We start from the raw sequence: 19,249 nt of genomic DNA, 5'->3' as shown, positions 1-19,249 counted from the left end.
ACAGAGCTCCCCACCGCAGACCAACACACGATGCACCCCAAGACAGTCTGGAAGGGCCGGAAAACGGAAGGCCAGGACGTTCAGACTGAGCGCCAGAGCAGTGAGAGACACCCCTCCCCCACCAAGAATCCCAGGCGGAGGGACATCCATACACTACAGCTCACACGAGAGCCGCAGACCCCCAGGGAGAGGAGAGAGGGCAGCACAGGCCAGGAGGGACTACACATGGCAGGACTGCACAGCTCCAGCAGGGTTGCAGGGTCACAACACAAGCCAGGCCACCCCAGACAGGGTCGAGGAGAGCAGGGGGGAGGCGGGAGGAGAAGCTCAGACACACCACACACACACAGCAGCACATGCCAGTGGGCACAAGGAGGGGAGAAAATGCACTTGAAAAGACAGAGCTAGAGGGAGGAGATGGAAGAAGCCGAGGATGAGAGGGACCACCCCCAACAAATTGGTAGAGCAATTGATTCCCAAACCAAAGCCAAGGGGAGACCCAGAGAGACACTGCCAGAGACAAGAAGCAGAGGCTGATGGGGAGACTCAGAGTGGGGGACCTCAATACTCACCCAGTGCCCAGAGCCGGAGACGTGCCAGGCGAACATGCACAATGGTCAAGCGCCTCAGACACTCGGGGCGCAGGGTGGCACCCCAGTCTCACCCTCCCTTCCCATATTGTCATTTCTCCTCTTCCCACTCCCGACCCATCCCCACTGGCCAGAACACAGACACATAGGTTTGGACACATTTAATGGAAGGATGCTACGAACAAGGAGACCCTTCCCTGGATTAGGGGGAACGGTGGGGGAGGGTGTCATCTTTCAGATGCCCATTTATGACCCTCTCTTCCCCACAGCCTTGCCCTTCTGGAAGCCCAAGCCCCGGAATCCTCCGCTTTTCTGCCCTCCCCTCCCCCAACACCCCAGGTCCTGTATTCCAGATCAATCAGACAGATGTAAATGCATGCACACAATTTTATGTGTTAATGCACACACACACAGTGACATGCATTAAGAGGAACAGGCGTGTGCAGAGACCCACCTGTCCACATGTGGTAAGCAGACACACTGGACATCTCTGGAAACATGACCCTCATTCTCAGACACACAGATTCAGAGAAATAGATGTGCAGAGCCAGCTGCACGATTAGCTACAATCATGCACCCGTAAATGATAGCCACAAATGCACCTATCTATACAGAATGAGACAGACCCTCTCGCTGTCACGGGCATATGCACAGGGCTACACATCTAGGGGCCTCCAGCCACACATGCACCCAGACGCATGTCATGTGCACCTACAGAGACACGGGCAAGAACACACTCAGGGAATCTGTACAGGGACGCGCGCCTGTGGAAGACGTTCACGCACAGGGAAACTTCAGCTCTGGTCGTGCACACATCCATAGTCCATACACCCCCAGGCACCCCTTCCTTCCCATTTCTGACCCCATCCCCTCCCTTCCCCTCCCCTCTCACCTCCCTGGGCCAATCCCATCCATTAAGCTTCCGAAGCAAGTCAGCCAGCAGCCAGGGAGGGGAAAGGTGTCAGTGTGCCTTCTCTCTGCCCCTACCCCGCATGGCCCCGCTCTGCCCGCTCCCCTTCCCATACCGGTGCAGGCATGGGATTGCATACACTTCCACTGCACAGGACCGCACAGAGATGGGGCACATGAAGGAGACTGGAGCCTCGAGCCAGCCATACACACGAGCTCCCCAGCCCCCCAGGCATCCCCACCCTGCTCCATCCACCTCTTTGGTCTCTGGCTACCCCAGAGCTGGGCAGTCTCAGTGGCTGCCAAAGATGGTTTGGGGTTGGGCTGTGTGGTCTGAAGCTAAGTCTGCCTTCCCCTACCCCTTGGATCAGACTTTAGAGGGAGCGGACGAGAAAGGGCTAGAGGTGGTGGAGATATTTAAAAGGTGGAGTGTCAGGGAGGTTGGGGTGTGAGGGGCATCCGAGGGTGTAAGGACATTTACCTTGGGGCATCAAAGCTGTCATAGGAGCCCACGGTATAATGCCGGAAGAGTCTCTTTGCCTTGTCACTTCGGCTTTCTGCAGGGGGACAAAGGACGACCTTGGACCCTCAGTCTGGAAACCATGGGCCAGCTCCCAGGGTTCCCCCTTCTGCTTCCCAGCACCCACCCACATCAAGAGGGGGAAAGGAATGGACAGAACCCTAGGGGACAATTGTTCCTCATTACCTTGCTTTCCCTCCTGGGAGCGGTTTGCCACCTCTTCCAGGCAGTCAGAGGGGAACCAGCCAATGCGACCTTTGACCTGGCCTTCCCAGAAGCCTCCTTCCCCGATGCTAAGCACTGGATGGGGAGCAGGGACATAGAGACATCTCTACATTTCCATGCTGCCCACCCCTACTCCCCCCTGCCCACTCCCAATACTTGATGCACAGCCTTTCCCCAATTCTCAGCACCTAAGAACCTAGCCCAAGGGCATCCTTAATAAATGTCCCAGGAAGGGGGAAGAGGGAGAAATAAATCATGTCATTCCTGCATGTTAGCTTCTTGGAACGAATGAGGACATCACGAGGCAATGGGGAAAAGAGCTGTGTCCCATAAGACAGTCTTCACAGGTTAGGGACATGTCCACAAATGGCTCTCCACTCCCCTGGTAACCGGTCACAGCTCAGTTGTTCTGTAATTTCCCTAAACCCTCCTAGGCCCCTAGATCAAGTTTTACACCCTCATCACTGCCCCTGCCACTTCCCACCATCTCCTTGCCACTTAATTTTTTGTCATCTGTTCCCAGACCCCTCCTTCTGCCTCTCTTTGATTCCCCTGGCTCTAGAGGGAGAAGAGATTAGAATCACCTCTTTCTTTTTCTCCACTGGAAGCCCCTTCCTGCCATGCCTCTTAGCCACCAAGCACACACTGACCGATGACAGCCTGCTACCCTGCTACGTGCTACAGCAAAGATGGGCAGCAGGGACAGCTAATGTTTATCCAGCTCTCACTTGGGGCCAGGACCCTCAGAGGGGCACCTACATTAGCCCCATTTTATGGGTAGGGAGACTGAGGCTCAGATTGCCGAGGTCATCTGCACAAGTTTGCAATTGACAGAGCCTGGATTTGAACACAGCTCTGTCCATTTCGAGAGCAAATGCTTTTAGTCACTCATGTTTTGCTACCTCTCTGCTCAAGCACTTTGTTGCTGCCATTTCGGATGATGGTGACAGTGACAGTAACAAGCACACAGTCTTCCTTTGCTACAGTTTTTCACAGCTCTGTCTCCACTCTGTCCTTCACGCACTCCACTCATCTGATCCTTACACCTAGCTGGTAGGGAACAACTTATTTCCCGTTTTACAGAGGAAGTTGAAGCTAGAGCAGAAGAATCTTTTGCTTAGGGATGGCTCGAGCCACGCTAGGATTGGGGTTGGGACCTTCTGATGCTTTTCCCTGCACAAACCACCTCCTCTGAGAGGATCTGGGGAGACCAAATCGAGGAGACACTCAAGGTCATGGAAGAGAGCAAGAGATGGGATGTCAAGGGGTCCAGGTTCTTGGCTGGCTCTGCCGTGCTTGGCTGGGTGGTCATGGAATCAATTATTCATTCATCAAACAAATATGTACTTAGTGCCAGTCATGAATTGGACGTCAGTCTAGACACAGGATAAAAGGACAGGGTGTTTGGAGAAAGGTCAGATGGGAATATATAAATCTAATGGCAAAGGGGAACCAGGAAGGCATCCCAGAGGATGTGACACATGGGCTGAGACCTGAAGGATGCTAGGAGTTGAGGAGGCAAAGAGAGGGAGGAAAGGTTTTCCAAAAAGAAGGAACAGCATGAGCCAAGGGTTTGGTATGGAAAAGTACATGGGGCATCTGAGGGATGGAAAGGAGGATGAGGTCCCAGGAACCCTGTGGGTGAAGGAAAGAGTAACATGAGATGAAGTTGGTGGGTGGGCAGAGGAGGGATGTGCAAGTCAGGCTAAGGCACTGGGCTTTGATCCTGAGAGCAGAGGGAGTCTGGGACCTCACTGGGCTGTGGCAAAGCTCAGTGACATCGTGGATGTGGGTGTGCTTTGAGGCAATTAAGCATCTTCTAATGAAAGGGAAGGACCTGAAAACAGGGCAGTGCAGAGAATGACTGGGCTTGAAGTTCAGAAAGACACATGGAAGAGACAGCCTGTGACCCTCTGTCTGTGGGAAGGTCCCTCACCCTGGCTTCAGCTTCCTCCTTTTGCAGTCTTCAAAGCACAGACCCAACCCCCCTATACACACACACACACACACACACACACACACACACACACACACACACCAGGCATGCTGCCTCCAGAGGCACTGCCCCAGCCCCCACAGTTATTCATTCATTCACTCAGCAGGTAAGCATTGAGGCCTCCTGGGTGTTGGGTCATTGAACTGGCTCCTGGAGACCCAGACCTTGGCGATATGTGACCTTGTCTTCAGAAACTTAGGTGAGAGGGAGATAGACTTCACAACAGATGCAGTTACACAACCTGCCTGATACTCTGATCCCTGAACATCCTTCAAGAGCCACTTAAACTGTCTTCTATGGGAGGACCCTCTCTCCAACTTTCCCAGTGCCTAGGGTCTCTCTCCTCTAAGAGCCTATAGTGGGGACTGCTTATGATAATGATGACTGCTGCTTATTATGTGTGAATCATGGTTCTAAGGGCTTTATGTGAACTTACTCTTTTAATCTCTGCAAGGGTCCCATTGTACAGATGAGGAAACTGAGGCCCAGAGAAGTCACTTGCCTGAGGTTGCCCAGCTGGGAAGTGATGGAGCTAGGATTTGAACCCAGGCAGCCTGGCTCTCAGTCTCTATGCTAGTCGGCTCCTCTGCAGCTGGGAGTCAGGCAAAGATTTGTTCCTCAGCCTGGGATTAACTACCACATCTGCAGGGTGCTTCCTGTCTCCAAAGCACCATTCTATCCAAGAATACACGTCAACAGCCCCGCGGAGTCTGCACACATGGGGGATCCTGGCATGGTTTTCCAGATGAAGACAGGAAAACCAAAGAGACGCAGACCTCCATGACAGCAGCCTCTGCTGAGGGAGCCCTCAGCATGGACCAGGCTTCACCCACCTGCCATCTCATCAGAGCCCCAGGAAATGGACACCACCCCATTTCTCAGGTGAGAACATCTGGCAGAGGCAGGAGGTGAAGTCGAAGCAACTTGGCCTCATGCTCCACACAAGGTAGCAGGAAAGACCATGGGCTCGGACTGGGGGCCTCAGGCAAGTCATTTCACCCATTTGAGGCTCCGCTCCTCCAGCCATAAGGTGGGCTCAAGACACCCTCCTGAAAGGGCAGTCATAGTGAGATGGGACCACTTGGGGGAAGCGCTCCAGGAGCTACTTGGCTGGCGTTGGCATCCCACAAACGCTCATATCCCTGTTTTGCCTAACAGCGCCCCTCCTGCTCCCAGCTGCCCTTCCTGCTCTTCTGAGGTGGAAGGGGCACCTAGGGCTCTTGGAGGTCTCCAGCGTGCCCTGGACAGCCTAGGTGCTGGAGAACTATTTGTCACGGATGGAGTTCGTTCAGCTGCCCATGCCTCGCCCACAGCCCAGCCAGGCCCCAGTACCTTTGATCTTCTCGCCCTTGCTCAGGGAGATCTCCCCCTCCGCTTGGGCCTGGTAGGACTTCACAGCCATGAAGGAGCGTCCAGGGACTGCTGAGTAGAGCTTCCGGCGTCTCCCACGGCTGCCCAGGGAGCCCCCGGGCCCCCCTGAGCCCCCTGTGCCCCCAGCTGGCCCTTCCCGGGGTGTTCCGCTGGAGCTGCATACACAGAGGGCGTGAGAGGCAGGGGAGAGTGGAGGGAGGGGGCACCTCTGGGAGAACAAGGGTCCTTGGGTGGGGGGGGGAGATGGAGCATCAGAGTGGGGGAAGGGGTTTGAGTGTGTTTTCCAGCTCTGGTATCCTCGGCAGGGAATGGGGGGAAAAGGACACTTGGGGGCTCCCCCTGCCTGCCGACTCCTGCTCCCCAGCCCCCTCTTCTGCCTCCTGGCTTCCAGCTCTGCCCCCTCCCACAGTCCTGCACGCTCTGCCTGATTCAGCTTCCTGAAGCTCAGCTCCAACTGTGTCATCCCTGGCTCACGAGCCTTCAGCGACTCCCAGCTTCCTCCCAGGTTAATTCCAACTCCTCTGCCCGCCATTCCCAGCCTGCCATGAACTTCCTCCCTCCAATGTCCTCGGGACATGCTGGCCAGCCACAGCCCCCCATCTCATCCTCCTCGAGTCAGCCCAGCCTCTCTACCCGAGAATATCCCCTGCCCATCCTCCCCGCCTCAGGCCTCCTCTCCAAGCTTGAAACCCCCTCCCTGACTCCCTCACCCACCCCCAGCCTCCTCTCACTTGGCCCTGTCTTTCTGTCTGTCCTCAGAGGCTGGGACTAACATTTCTTTTGGGTACCCCTCCAGACCCCTGACATGGAGCAGGTGTTCAGCTAAACTTTGCTGCATTTGGATACGGGCGCAAGACTGGTTCACGATGCCTTCACTTCTTCAAGGGTCAGGAGAGAGATCTGGTGGTCTGAGGTTGGGAATCACTGAATTGGATGGATGGGAGACCAGCCATATGCAGGACAGGAGGTAGGCAGCTGGGCTGGCCTGGAGGGGCAGCTGTGGCTCTGAGGAGGGGATTCAGTTGGGATGGGGTCTGTGAGACCAGGGCTGAGCCCTCCCCTACCTGGGCCGTCCACGGGGCTGCCTCTTGGCCTCCTCGGGGTGCCTCCCACGAGATGGGGAGCGGGCCCGGGCGCCCCGGGGGCTGCTGGCACTTCGGAGGGTCCCACTGCTGAGCTTGGTGCTGGGGGCCGAGGGCTGCGACTGGCCCTGGGGCCCTGAGGTAGGGCCAGGAGCCCCGGCAGATGAGGTCCCCGGAGCGGCAAACACCATCCAGTCTGGCAGGGCCATGCTGGTATCACTGTTGGCCCGGAGCAGCGCGGGGGGCACCGTCAGCCCTGCGCCTGGGGGTCCCCGTCGCCGGGCTGCGTACTTGGGGGACTCCTGGAAGGGCACTGAGAGGGCACGGTGGCAGGAGGCCAGAGGGAGACAGAGGTGGGTGGGGAAGGCATGCGGGCAAGAGATGGTGGGGGAGAGGCATGAGGGGAGAAAGACAGAGATGAGAAACAGTGGAGTGCCTGAAACTGTACCCCTACCACAATTCAAATGTTCCCCTAATCCTGGCCCCCAAATCAGATCCACTGACTCCCCCATCCCACCGCTGGCACTAAGGACCCCAGCTTCTCTCCTTAGTGCCAGCCCCGCCTAACTCACCCACGTCCTGTTCTCGGTGGTTTCGGATCAGCTCCCCCAGTTCAAAATTCCCAGCAATCACTGCCACCTGGGGTGGGGGTGCAGGGAGGTGGGGGGTGCAGGCAGGAGAGAAAGAGAGAGAGCAGGAAACACTGTGAGGTCTGCGGCCAGCTGCCTTCCCCAACCTTCACCCCTGCAACTCCATCCTCCCCCGTCTAACACAGACGTGACCCCCAAGCAGCCCTGACAGCCTCACACCTGGAAGGGGGTCTGTCCATTGTTATTCTTTACATCCTTGTTGGCACCTCGATAGAGGAGGATCCGAGCACAGGTCTCCTGAGAGTGGTGGTCAGTGGCACAGGGTCAAAGGGGAAAAAAAAAAGAACTGAACAGTTAAGGTCACCATGAGTGGACATAGACACTGTGTTAAGAACTTCAGGAATAATCTGATTGAAACCTGTCTTGCCCAGGACAGCAGCCACTCGCCCTTTAAATGTGGCCAGTCTGAACTGAGAGGTGTTGTGCATGCAAAATACACACCAGATTTCAAGGACCTGGCATGAAAAAGTAATTTAAATATCTCTGAGGGATATTTCTACTGATTACATGTTGAAATGGTAATATTTGTGGATATATGGGGTTAAGTAAAATTTGCTACTAAAATTAATGTCACCTGTTTATTTTTCCTTTTTTAATTCTAAACATTTATTTTATTTTATTTAGAACCTTTTTATTGAAAAAGTGGCTCCTGGGATATTTAAAATTACATGTGTGACTTGAGTTATATTCTATTGGCCCACATCAACCTAGACCAGGGTTTTTCATCTTCATACTGACATTTGGGACTGGACAATTCTTTGTATCGGGGCCATTCTGTGCATTGTAGGATGCTGAATCGCATCCCTGGGCTCTGCCACTAGATGCCAGTAGCATTCCCCTCCCCAGTCGTGACAACCCAGAATATCTACAGACACTGCCAACTGTCCCCTAGGGGGCAGAAGCATGCGGGTTGAGAGCCACCAATCCAAAGCTCTTGGAGGGCTTCCCCTGTTGCCTGCCAGGCGCTCAGCGCTGGAGAGGCAGAAGCTCGCTTAATCGCCCAATAATCCCATGAGACGGAAATATTGTCCCCATTTTACGGACGAGGAAACTAAGGCTTCAAAAGGAGCTCAAGGTCATGTAGCTGGTGACTGAACAGCACTCGGATGTGAACTCAGGTTTGTCTGGCCTCTGAGCCTCTGCTCTTTTTTCTTTTTTAATTTTTTTTGGGGGGAGGTAATTAGGTTTATTTATTTATTTTATTTTATTACTTTTAAAATGGAGGTACTGAGGATTGAACCCAGGACCTCATGCATGCTAAGCTCATGCTCTACCACTGAGCTCTACCCTCTCCCTGCTCTCCCCCACAGCCTTTGCTCTTAATCGCACACTCTGCTAAACCCAAAAGGAAGTGGGGGCAGTGGGGCCAGGGTTGGACAGTGAGGGGCAGGGATGCCATCCACACCCAGATCAATTCCTTACTAGTGTCAATCACAACATGTCACTCTCTCTCACTCTTTGGGTCAAACCCAATGTCCCTGCCCTGGCCGAGGAGGCCCCAGGTGATCTACTGGCCCAGCCATCCCCATCCCCAGTCTCACCAACTTCCTTGCTCCCCATACTCCAGCCACCCTGGCCTCCTTCTTCCTCTGCCTGGCAGGCTCCTGCCCCAGGGCCTTTGCACTTGCTGCTCCCTCTGCTTGGAATTCTCTGCCCCTAGATCTCCATGCAGCTCGCTTTCTCACTTCATTCATGTTTTTGCACAAATGCCACTTCTTCAGAAAGGGCCTCTCTGACTACCCTGTCGAAAAGAATCACTTTTTGTCTTCCCGGCTTTATTTTTATTTATATGACACTATGTGCCAGGTATTCTTCTAAGCCAGAATTAACTCCTTTTCCTTATCACACTGCCTCCCTGAAATTATAGTTGTATTTTATTTGTGTCTAGCATCTTTTCCCCACTACACTGTTCATTTCATAGGGGCAGGGTTTTGCCTGTGGCACCCGCCACCTGGAGTAGTGCCTGGCTCACAGGAGTTGTTCAATAAACAGTTTCTGGATGGGGGACTGTCCTCCCTCTTTGTCTTGGTCTGGCCCAATCCAACCTGGGCCCCTGCTCAGCTCCACTCCAGATCCTCCAGATGCTAATTTAACCAGAATTCACCAAACACCTTCTTGGTCTCATCCTCTTCATGTGACAAACCCACCAAGGAAGCTTGTATGGGTCCATCCTATAGGACAGGCTCAAAGAGGGAAAATCTGTGCCCAAGGTCACACAGTCAGTCAGTGGGGCAGCTAAGACTCAAATCAAGCCTTCTAATCCTAGTGCTCATCTCTCTCCTGTGAAAGCACAACTCTGATTATCCAAGTAAGTCCGCTGGATAGCAAAGTTAGCCCGGGTTGTTTTCTGGGTGTGTGTGTGAGTGTGAGTGTGAGTGTGTGCCCATGTGTGCACCTGCTGTCCCCCCAATCAGACTGTTAACTAGTGCCATGTGTGTCTTTGCGTATCTGCCTGCCCCCACCACCACCTTGCCTAGCATGAGGCCAGAGCATCTCTTTCAGCTTAAAGAGATATTCACCCCACTTCTAGAGACCCTCGTATTTACTGGTGTCCTAGCACTTATCTCACCATATTGCCGATTTGTTTACACGTCTGCCTCTTCACCAGACTGTGAACTCCCCCCACCCTCCTGAGCGCAGGCGCCATGGCGTGCCTGATTCATCTCCCATCCGGGCACATAGTAGGTGTTCAAGAAAGAGGCACGGAAAGGATGAGGATGGAGTCATTCAAAATTCATTCGTTCAAGTCATGCATTCATTCACGGAGTGTCAATCTAGCTCGAAGCAAACACCTGTTGAATGTTCTGAGCTGTTTGCTGTGCATGGTCTTGGAGAAAATCCAAGGCATCTGCCCCATCATTCATTCATTCATTCATTCACTCGCTCACTCACTCATTCAACAAAGATGCATCTAAGCTTACTATCTGCTGGGGCCTTGGGACAGAGCAATTGATCAGACTGAGGCTCTGTCCTTGAGGAGCTCACAGCCTGGACACGGACCTAACTTTCACCACCAGAGGCGAGATGATCAGGCCAGGGGGGTCAGGAGAGCAGAGAGTGAGAAAATCTCTCAGACTCAGCTCTGGGCCTTGGGAAGCTTAAGGTCTGGGAGGGAAGATAAGGGGAGAGAAATAGAAAAAGAATTCATGTTTGTCAAGTGTTATTCACTAACCACCATGCCAAGAGCAAGCAGAACATTTGCCTCCCCGATCCTTTGCAAGGTAGGTGTTACAGATCCATTTCACAGGTCAGAAAGGGGAAGCTCAAGGTGGGGGACATGGCTAGCTCATCCGACCCACTCAGAATAATTATTCCCACTCTAAAACTATATACACTACGTTTTCCCTGTTCGAAACCAGGGCAGGGTAAAGATAACAGCTCAGTGGTAGAGCACGTGCTTAGCAGGCACAAGGTCCTGGGTTCAATCCCCGGTCCCTCCATTAAAAAAAAAAAAAAATTACTGGTATGGTTTCTGTCTCCTGACCGGATCCTGACCGCTAATGGTGATAATGATAATAATAATAATCATTATTAAAGCTGCCTTCTATACGCCTGGCATTTCATCCCCTTTAATCAGCTGACTATTCCCATTTCAGGGAGGGGAGTGGAGCCTCAGAGATGGGATGGGATTTGTTTGGGGTGCCCTGCCCTGCACAGGCCCTGGAGTCAGGGCATCTGGACACGAGGCGAGGCCCGTGTCTGGGAGCAGGAGAGACAGACACACTGGGGAGGGGAAGTGACGGCACTGGTTGGTACAATCTGACAAACACTGAGTTCTCTCTCCCTCTGCGGGCGCCGAGCAGACTTGCTGCCACAAGGCGGCACGTGGCTACCTGCCACATCCTGGCACTGCAAGTTCTCATGAGGCAGAAGGGGCTGAGGCTGTTCTGGAAGACTTCCTGGAGGAGGGGTGAGGGAAAGGGCTGATGGACCGGCTGCAGCATGCCAGGCCCTGTCCTCCTAAGTCCCTGCAGCCTTGGGAAGCAGGTGGGGAGACTGAGGCTCCGAGGTGGCTAACCTGCCCCAGATCACCTGGTGCATGAGTGGCAAAGGGGCCAAAGTCATCAGGCTAAAAGCCCAGGCTCTTGCCAACCCAACTGCCCACTACAGCATAACTGGTGCAGGTACATGAGGACCCCCGCCCCCTGGCCAGTTCTTTCCTACTCCCCTCCACTCAGAACTCCCAAAGTGGGGACCATCCACCCAACCCTGAACTGCTATAACTTGCAACACACTCTTGTCCCCTTTGGGGACTGTGATTTGACCTGTCCCCTGTGCCCTGCAGTAAGTGCGTCACTGGCAGCTGAACAGAGACCCATTAGAAACAGGACCCTCAGAGTTTCTTGTATGTCCAGTAATGATCCTGACTCTCTCCCCTCTGGTCTGGTTTTGGTTTTTGGTTTGTTTGTTTGTTTGTTTGTTTTGCGCAGGCTATGCCCTCCACCTGGAACACTCTTTCTCCCCTCTTCTACTCGGCCAACTCCTGCTCACCTTAGCACAGGTGGCACATCTTCCCAAGAGCCACCTCCACCCCAGCTCCAAGGCCAAGCCCAGATTTGGGCTCCCACAGGGACCTGGATTCCCCATGACCTCCCTCTGAACCCCAGGGACTGTAACCGTAGGGTGGGTCCCTTGAAGGAGGGGCTGTCTGTCTTGCTCACTACTGTGTCCTCAGCACCCAGCTCTGGGCCTGACACAGGGAAGGGGCTCCAAAAATATTCACCGATTGAATGAATGAATGAATGAATGAAATAGTCAATGCGCAGAGGGCACAGGGAGGCTGGGAGGCTGGGACGCTGGAGTCAGGAGAAGGGCCTGGGGCGGGTGCCGCAGGGCAGACCTTATTGTAGAGGGCACAGATGTGCAGGGCCGTGTTCCCCGAGGCGTTCTGCGCTCCAGGCTCAGCCCCGTAGAAGAGCAGGTGTTCCAGATGCTGAGAGTGACCCCGCTGGCAGGCCTGGAGAGGACAGGGAGCCCAGGAGGCCTGATCAGACACTTGTGACCATGGCATCTGTCTGTATCTTTCACCTCGAGGTCAAGAAGCCCCGCCTCCACCTCCCCTCCTCCTTTCAGTCCCCATTCCCACTTAGGAGCCTAGGTTGTCAGCTTCACAAGTTATCCAAGGCCCAGGTCTCTGAGCTGGCTCCTCAGGAGAGCCAGGAGGCCATCCTCACTCATTTCAGAGATCCAGGTTTCCAGTTCCCACTCCACACCCTGTGAGAGTCCCAGTATTGACATTCTGATCTTTTCCTCTTTAGGGACCTGCTACTACTACCCCCACCCTCTGTGAGGACCCCAGCATCTGGATCCCTGCCCCGCTCAGGGTCCAGGCATGTCTCACACCGCCCCCAGCCTCTCCTGACCAAGTCCAGAGCACCTGGTGGATCTCCTGCCAGCCGTTCTCATCAGCTATGCCTAGCTGGGCCCTGTTGTATAGGAGCAGCTCACAGCAGCGGGGGTCGCCCCCCACCATAGCCGTATGGAACAGAGGAGTCAGCCCCCGGCGATCCTTGTAGTTGGGGGAGCCCCCAAGGTCCAGGAGCGCCTAGGAAGGGAAACAAGACAGATGACAGTCACACAAGGACTGGCTCATTCTGAAGGGCCAGTTGGGCAGGGAGTCCTGGGTGATCCACGCTGGCCAGTGCCAAACCAGGTTCTGCCGTGATGCCCTTGAGCGACCTTGAGACTGGCCTTTCCCTTCTCTGGACCTCTCCCATCCCTGTGAAGGAAGGGACTGGGAAGATGCCTCCAGAGGACCCTTCCACTTTGAAATCCTGCCCAACCTTCCTTCATGGGCGACTTCAGATGAACCACTGAAGGAGCTGAATGCCTTACTGCCCACCTACTCAGCAGGCTGGTTGTGGGGGACAAACGAGAGAATGGAGTCTGGCTGCAGGAGGGCCCCTGGCTGAGTGGGAGGTGTTATTAGGACCAGGATCCCAAGGATAAGGCACAGACAGAGGCCTGGGAGAGGGCAAGCTTGGGTGAAGGCAACTTGGGCCAACCTTCCTGGGGCTGGGGGGTTGGGGCAGGGAGCGCTTTCACTCAAGAACAGCTCTGGGCACGGAAGGCTGGTGGCATCAAGCCTGTTAGGGAAGAGTGTTGGCGGCTGTCCTGCAAGAGGAGAGCCTGCAGGGGCACTGTCCAACACAACATTTGTGGTAATGGAAACAGCCTACTACTGCACCATCCAGTATGGCAGCTGTGTGTGGGCTACTGAGCACCTGAATGGGGCTAGTGAGCCTGAGAAACGGAAGTTTTAATTCTAGTTCATTTTAATCGATTTAAATAGAAACAGCCCCCGTTTGGCTAGTGGCTACTGGATAGGACAGCGAAAGCCTGGGAGTGTGAGCAAGGCCTGGGTCCCGGGCGGGGGTATGCACTCGGGGGGGGCGGTGTGTCGGTGCCCGGGTATAAGGCAGACCTCTGCGGCTGGTGTCTGATTGCCTTTAGGGGTCTTCAAGGAAGGGATGGAGAAAGGGAGGGCCTGTTAAGCGGAAGCATCTACGAATCAAGGTGTTTATTATCACCTATGTATCTTTGGAGGCAGTCTGTCCTGACCTGTGTATGAAGAGGCATCAGGTACCCTTGGGCGGCGGGGAGGGGAGAGGAAGAGTGTTTTAAAATAAGACTGGGAAAGCTGACTCTTTGTATGTATTTTGAAGGTCTATGAGGCTCACCTATTTGGGTACTTTAAGAAAAAATTGTAATGGAGATACTAGGGATTGAGCCCAGGACCTCACGGATGCTGTGCATGCTAAGCATACACTCTACCACTGAGCTATACCCACCCCCCAGGGTTACCTATTTGGGAAAGTATATTTTAGGCACTGTACTAGGGGAGGGGCTGTATTTCATGTGAGAGAGGGGATATATTTGGGGTGTGAGCCACTAGATTAGAAAGGGTAGATGGAGGGTCTGTGTTGGGAAGCGCAAGGGTCAGTGTGTGGAGGAGGCAGGTGGAGGGGCTGTGTTTGTAGGATATGTATGGAGGAGGGTCTGTATCTGGGGAGCTCATTCTGTATTTTAAAGGACACTAGGAGGGTGTACACCTCAGGCAGACAGAGGTAGGTGTTGGTGTTGAGGTCGGTCAGAGGGAATGGAAACGTTCCAGCTGTCAGGAGATTAATGTGATCTATCTGAGTGTAGGGCAACGGTCCATGTGACCATCAGCTGTAATTGATCATGAGCCTTGAGCTGCGGAGGGTGGGTGTGCCTGGAGGTCCAAGAAGGGTCTCAGATTCAGTCAGAGGAGTAACAATGAAGGGGAGGTGGAGGAAGGGTCTGAGGCAATTCGCTGGGTGCAGTCTGAATGGGAAACATGGTCATTTTGGGGTGTCTCTGGGCTCTGGGGAGGGTCCCGGGAGGATCTGGCACCTCACCGTGAGAGCGAGGCAGTGACGGGCACACGCGGCCTTGTGCAGCGCTGTCATGCCATCCCGGGCCCGGAAGTCGATGTGGGCCCCGCCCAGGCACAGGGTTCGAATCACCTCTACAGAGCCTTCTGTCTGGGCAGCCAGCGTCAAGGGGGTCTCTGGGGGGGCGGGAAAGGCTAGTCACATGCAGTCCCCAGGCCTCGTTCTTGACACCCCAGTTCTCCCAAAACCCCTGGCCTCCTTCCTTACCTCCTGAATCCGAGTCATGGTAATTGGGGTCCAGCCCCTTGTCCAGCAGCCGTGCCACCTTGTCGGACGTCCCGAGCTGCACGTACTCCAGGAACTTCTTCAACCCCGTCTGAGCCATAGACAAGAGAGAAGACAGGCTGGTCAGGGAGCACAAGAGCAAAGCTGAGTTCTAGAGCAACGCTGTCCAGTGGAAATACACAGCAAGCCACACATGTCATTGTACAGTCTCTGGTATCCACCTTTAAAATGAAAAAAAGTTGGGGAAGGGGAACTTCCAATTGTATTGAAATTCACTTTAATGACCTGTCTCTTTTTAGTCTACTAAATCCACAACATTACTGTTTCAATGGGTAATTCACATGAAATTTATTAATGGGATATTTTACTTTTGGTGGGTATTGAGTCTTTGAAATCTGTGTGTATTTCACACTCGCAGTGAGGCTCAGTTCAGACCGCGGGTACCTGGGAGCAGTATGTGGCTGGCGGCTCCCAACTCCCTGCTCCCACAGAGGATGTCTGATGGATAGAATATTCAGGGAAAGACAGAGACAAATGTGTGGTGCGGTGGGGTAGGGTTGGGGTGGGACAGGGGTGAGGATGAGAATGAGCCAGAGGGCTTTCTTTCCAAATATCAAGAATCCTTCACTTTGCTTCTGACCAAAGTAGCCCCCTGGCTTCCTCCTAGCTACTAGGGGACCAGAGGAGACACAGGGGACATATGGTCTGAGGACTGGAGGGCAAGGTACCAGGAGGATAAATGTGGCTGGGGCGGGGAGCCTCCTTGGATCTGGTATAGATTCAGGCTATGGGATTGGGGAAGCTGCAGGGTGTCTATGAAACAGCCCCTAGGCAGAGGGACACTAGATGTCAGAGTCACAGGCCAAGGAGAGGGGCCCAGGAGAGAGGAGAGAATCCAAATACGAAGGAAGTGGGAACCAGGTATGGGTCTGGGCAGAGCCACAAGGAGCAAAGAGAGAAGTTAAAAAAGGTTATGATGGGGGTGCCTGGGGCATCTGAGGTTGTCCCAAATGAGACACAGCATCCCAAGTTAAGTGGGAGCCATTCCCAGACAATGGCTGGGGAATGTGGAGGGCTGTGGGAAGAGGTGGGGGAGGAAGCGGCTGGGGAGGGGGGCCCAGAGCAGGGGGTAAGTGCCAGCAGAGTCCTCTCACCTTGGTGTGCAACTTGGCCAGCTGCTTCTCATCCAGGTTGGTCTGTTTGTAAACTCGGGTCTTGTATCGGAACTGAGGTCGGGGTGGGGTGAAGGGAGAGACAGAGACTTGGAGTCAGGGGGCTGGAGGAGGAGGCTGGACCCTCCTTCTGAGCCAGGGCTCAGCTCAGGGTGAGGGTGGAAACAGCAGCAGAGCCTTGGCTGGGTGGACAGAGGGGTGCTGGGCCACTCTGGGTATGTGAATTGCAACCCCTAAGGAGTCTGGACCCCACAGGGAATGTTCTAGAACGCTTACTGTAATTGGGACTCCTTTCCCAATTGAATTTGCAAGGGGAAGCTTGGGGCAAGGAAATGACTTGCCTCAGGCCAGTCCGCTGGTCAGAGGCACAACGGATGGTAATTTGAACTTAAACCTCTCTGACTCTGATTCTTAAGTGGCCCCGAAAAATCCAGAGATGTCCACTGGGTTTTCCCTTGCTAAGGTCTGGGCTGGGAGAAGACCCAGGAGGGGACAGATGTTTCAGGACACACGTTCTCTCATCTGTGAAGGGGCCAGGAAGTTGTTGGGCCTCACCTCCAGGTAGGGCACCCCCTTCTCGAAGGACTGGGGGTACTCCCGCAGCAGCCGCTCCTCCTCCAGGAAATTGGCATCCCGGCCCGAGGTGGCCGGCTGGAATAGGCCGTAGTTGAGCACGTCCTGCAGGCTCTCGCTCAGGGCACAAAGTACCTGCTGCTTGGCTGTCCAGATGGTGGCATCAGGGTTAAAGCGCAGGCATTTCTGGTGGGGGAGGCAACAGAGAGGATCCTGAGGTGGTTTGGGAAGTGGGTGTGGGTGATTCTGGGGATAGAGCGGGATTAGGGGAAATCCATGGGGGTCTGGAAATGGGGGCCACACATGAGGACCCTCAGCACCAGAGGCCTCCCCATGGGGGCTTGGGCCGCTGTCCACCCCGCCCCCGCCGGCCAGTGGGCAGTCGCTCACCGTCTGGTGCAGGTCCGGGATGCCAATCCTAAAGACCATCATGCTGAAGTGGGCGTCGTCCGGGACAGACATGGAGCGGCCCTGGAGGCCTCGGATTGAGGCCAGGCTACCAGGTGCCCCGCTGCCCCGGCCCCGGGTCCCCCGGGGGCCTCTCCCTGGCCCGTCTGGGGAGCTGTCGGACTCTGAGCCCCCCTCGGGACACTCGCTGGCACTGTGGCGTTCCTCGTCCTCGCTTGTCGCGGGGCTGTGGGTCATCGTGGGGCCACGGGGCGACGGGGCACGGCAGCATCACAGGCGGCTGCGGGGGGGGGGGTGTGTGGCAAGGGTGGCTGTCAGTCTAGAAGCCCAGACCCCTCGGAGGCCACAGGCACATTTGGTGGACCAGTGGTCAGGGGCAGCCACCCCACACTGCCTGAGGTAGGCAGGAAGGAAGCTGGACACACCCCCCCAGACACTCCTCCTGCTGCCAAGCTCTCTGGCGGTGTACACACCTCCCCAGCCCTGCCACGCCACCAGCACGTGTCTCCTTCCCTGCCCTTGGCCCTGCTCACAGCCCCCCACCCCTCCTGCGCCCCACTTTGCTGCTGACCCAGCGTGGTGATGTCCCAGAAACCGCAGAATCACCGCGGGAGCTACTGGCCCACTTTGCCAGGCCACACATAATGCAGCTAAAATTAGCTCAGGACAGACAGGTGGACGACCCACCGGCACCCTGCCCTCCTGGCCCCAGCCTGGCCCCTCACCTGAGGCCCTCCCATCTTGCTCCTGGATAGCTGGTGTGGGGTGGGGGAAGGCTGACATGTAGTAAGGGGGAGAGGGAGGTGCCTTGAGCTTAGGGTTGGCAGGAGCAGGAGGCCATGTGGTGCCGGTAGAGCTGGTGGAGCTGGTGACTTCACTGAAGTGTGGCTGAGCGCTGCTGGGGAACCAGGGGAACAGGGGCACTGGGATGAGGGTGTCATGGGGCAGAGTACCATGCATGGGGTGTCCTGGGGGAAACCACAAAAGGTGGCCTAGGCGAGTTACTGAGGGACATCTTGAGAGGGTGTGTGGGTGGCTGGGTAGTCTGGTCCCTGGAAGGCTGTCCAGGTGACAGCAGAGTGATGGCCTGGGTTGCTGTGGGGTGGCTGCAGATGACCTGCGGGTTGTGTTTGAGGCTCAGTGCTGCTGGGTGGGTGGATTGGAATTGCCTGGTACTGGGGCCCCACTGTGAGGGAGACTAGGGGGGCTGGGAGGGAGGCTAAGAAGTGGGGTGAGGGTCTGGGGGACTGGGGAGGGAAGTCCTCTCCAGATCCCCACGATTCTTCATCTGTGAGGTGGCCTTACAAGTATGGTCCCAAATGGGGTCCTCTTTTCCTCATTTTCTCCCCCACTCCCACCCCAGCACCGGAAACCAGAATGTCTGGTCTGGTCCCTCCCCCCCACACCAGGCCCAGCTCCTGCACGTTGCCATGGAGATGGGAAACAGTGGAGGGTACTGCTGACTTTGGGGGAGTGGGGACGGGCTGGGGGGTTGGGGGAGGGAAGACAAAATGTGTGCGAGGTGGGGAGAAGGGTTCCAACAGCTGTGGGCGAGCCAGCATCTAACCAGGGGTCAGCCAGCCCCTCCCCCAAGCACGGCCACAGCTTCGAAGCCCCCTCCTCCTCTAGGTTCCCAGCAGAGCTGCCCCCACTTTGCCCTTGCGGAGACCCAGGCCGCCTCCTACCCTTGGACTCCACATCCCACCTCCGGACCTAGGGCCCGCAGCCACTCCCCCTCGGCTGACCCTGGCTGACCCCCCAGCCTCAACCGGGCACTGATGGGGTAGCCGGAGGCCTGAAAGCAAAGCTAGCCGGGTCTGCCCGCGCGTGCGGCTACCCCGCAACCCCCAGGACCAGCTCCGGCCCCTCCCCCTCAGGCCCCGAGGGAGGGAGCGGGCACACTCCGCCGGGGCGGCATGAATCAAACGCTCCGCGGCTAAGAATAGCTGGCACGCAGCTGGTACTGAGACGGGCTGAGGAATCGGCGAGGGGGGGGGGCGGGAGAAGGGGAGAGAGGGGTGCCCTGGGAGGCTGCGGGGGGACGGGGGGCGGCTGGCGTGGCCGAGAGCCGGACCGGGAGAATGAATGGAGGCGGGGAAAGGCGGGGAGA

General features: G+C 55.6%; 1 protein-coding gene across 1 annotated transcript in view; it reads right to left on the bottom strand.

The window, feature by feature from the left end:
- The window catches only part of SHANK1 (SH3 and multiple ankyrin repeat domains 1), a 42,941-nt gene extending 23,692 nt beyond the window's left edge, over nucleotides 1-19,249 (bottom strand). Inside the window, 14 exon segments of the mRNA XM_032487631.1 lie at nucleotides 1,981-2,056; nucleotides 2,206-2,319; nucleotides 5,573-5,766; nucleotides 6,676-7,006; nucleotides 7,266-7,332; nucleotides 7,503-7,580; nucleotides 12,184-12,300; nucleotides 12,721-12,888; nucleotides 14,726-14,877; nucleotides 14,969-15,077; nucleotides 16,141-16,212; nucleotides 16,714-16,917; nucleotides 17,122-17,419; nucleotides 17,865-19,249. Coding sequence (XP_032343522.1) covers nucleotides 1,981-2,056; nucleotides 2,206-2,319; nucleotides 5,573-5,766; nucleotides 6,676-7,006; nucleotides 7,266-7,332; nucleotides 7,503-7,580; nucleotides 12,184-12,300; nucleotides 12,721-12,888; nucleotides 14,726-14,877; nucleotides 14,969-15,077; nucleotides 16,141-16,212; nucleotides 16,714-16,917; nucleotides 17,122-17,376 — 1,937 coding nt within the window. The 5' untranslated portion in view covers nucleotides 17,377-17,419; nucleotides 17,865-19,249.

Source organism: Camelus ferus, chromosome 9, assembly GCF_009834535.1.
Source record: "Camelus ferus isolate YT-003-E chromosome 9, BCGSAC_Cfer_1.0, whole genome shotgun sequence".
Classification (NCBI taxonomy): Eukaryota; Metazoa; Chordata; class Mammalia; order Artiodactyla; family Camelidae; genus Camelus; species Camelus ferus.
Note: the sequence above shows the minus strand (reverse complement) of the source record. Positions and strands in the feature narration are given on the sequence as shown.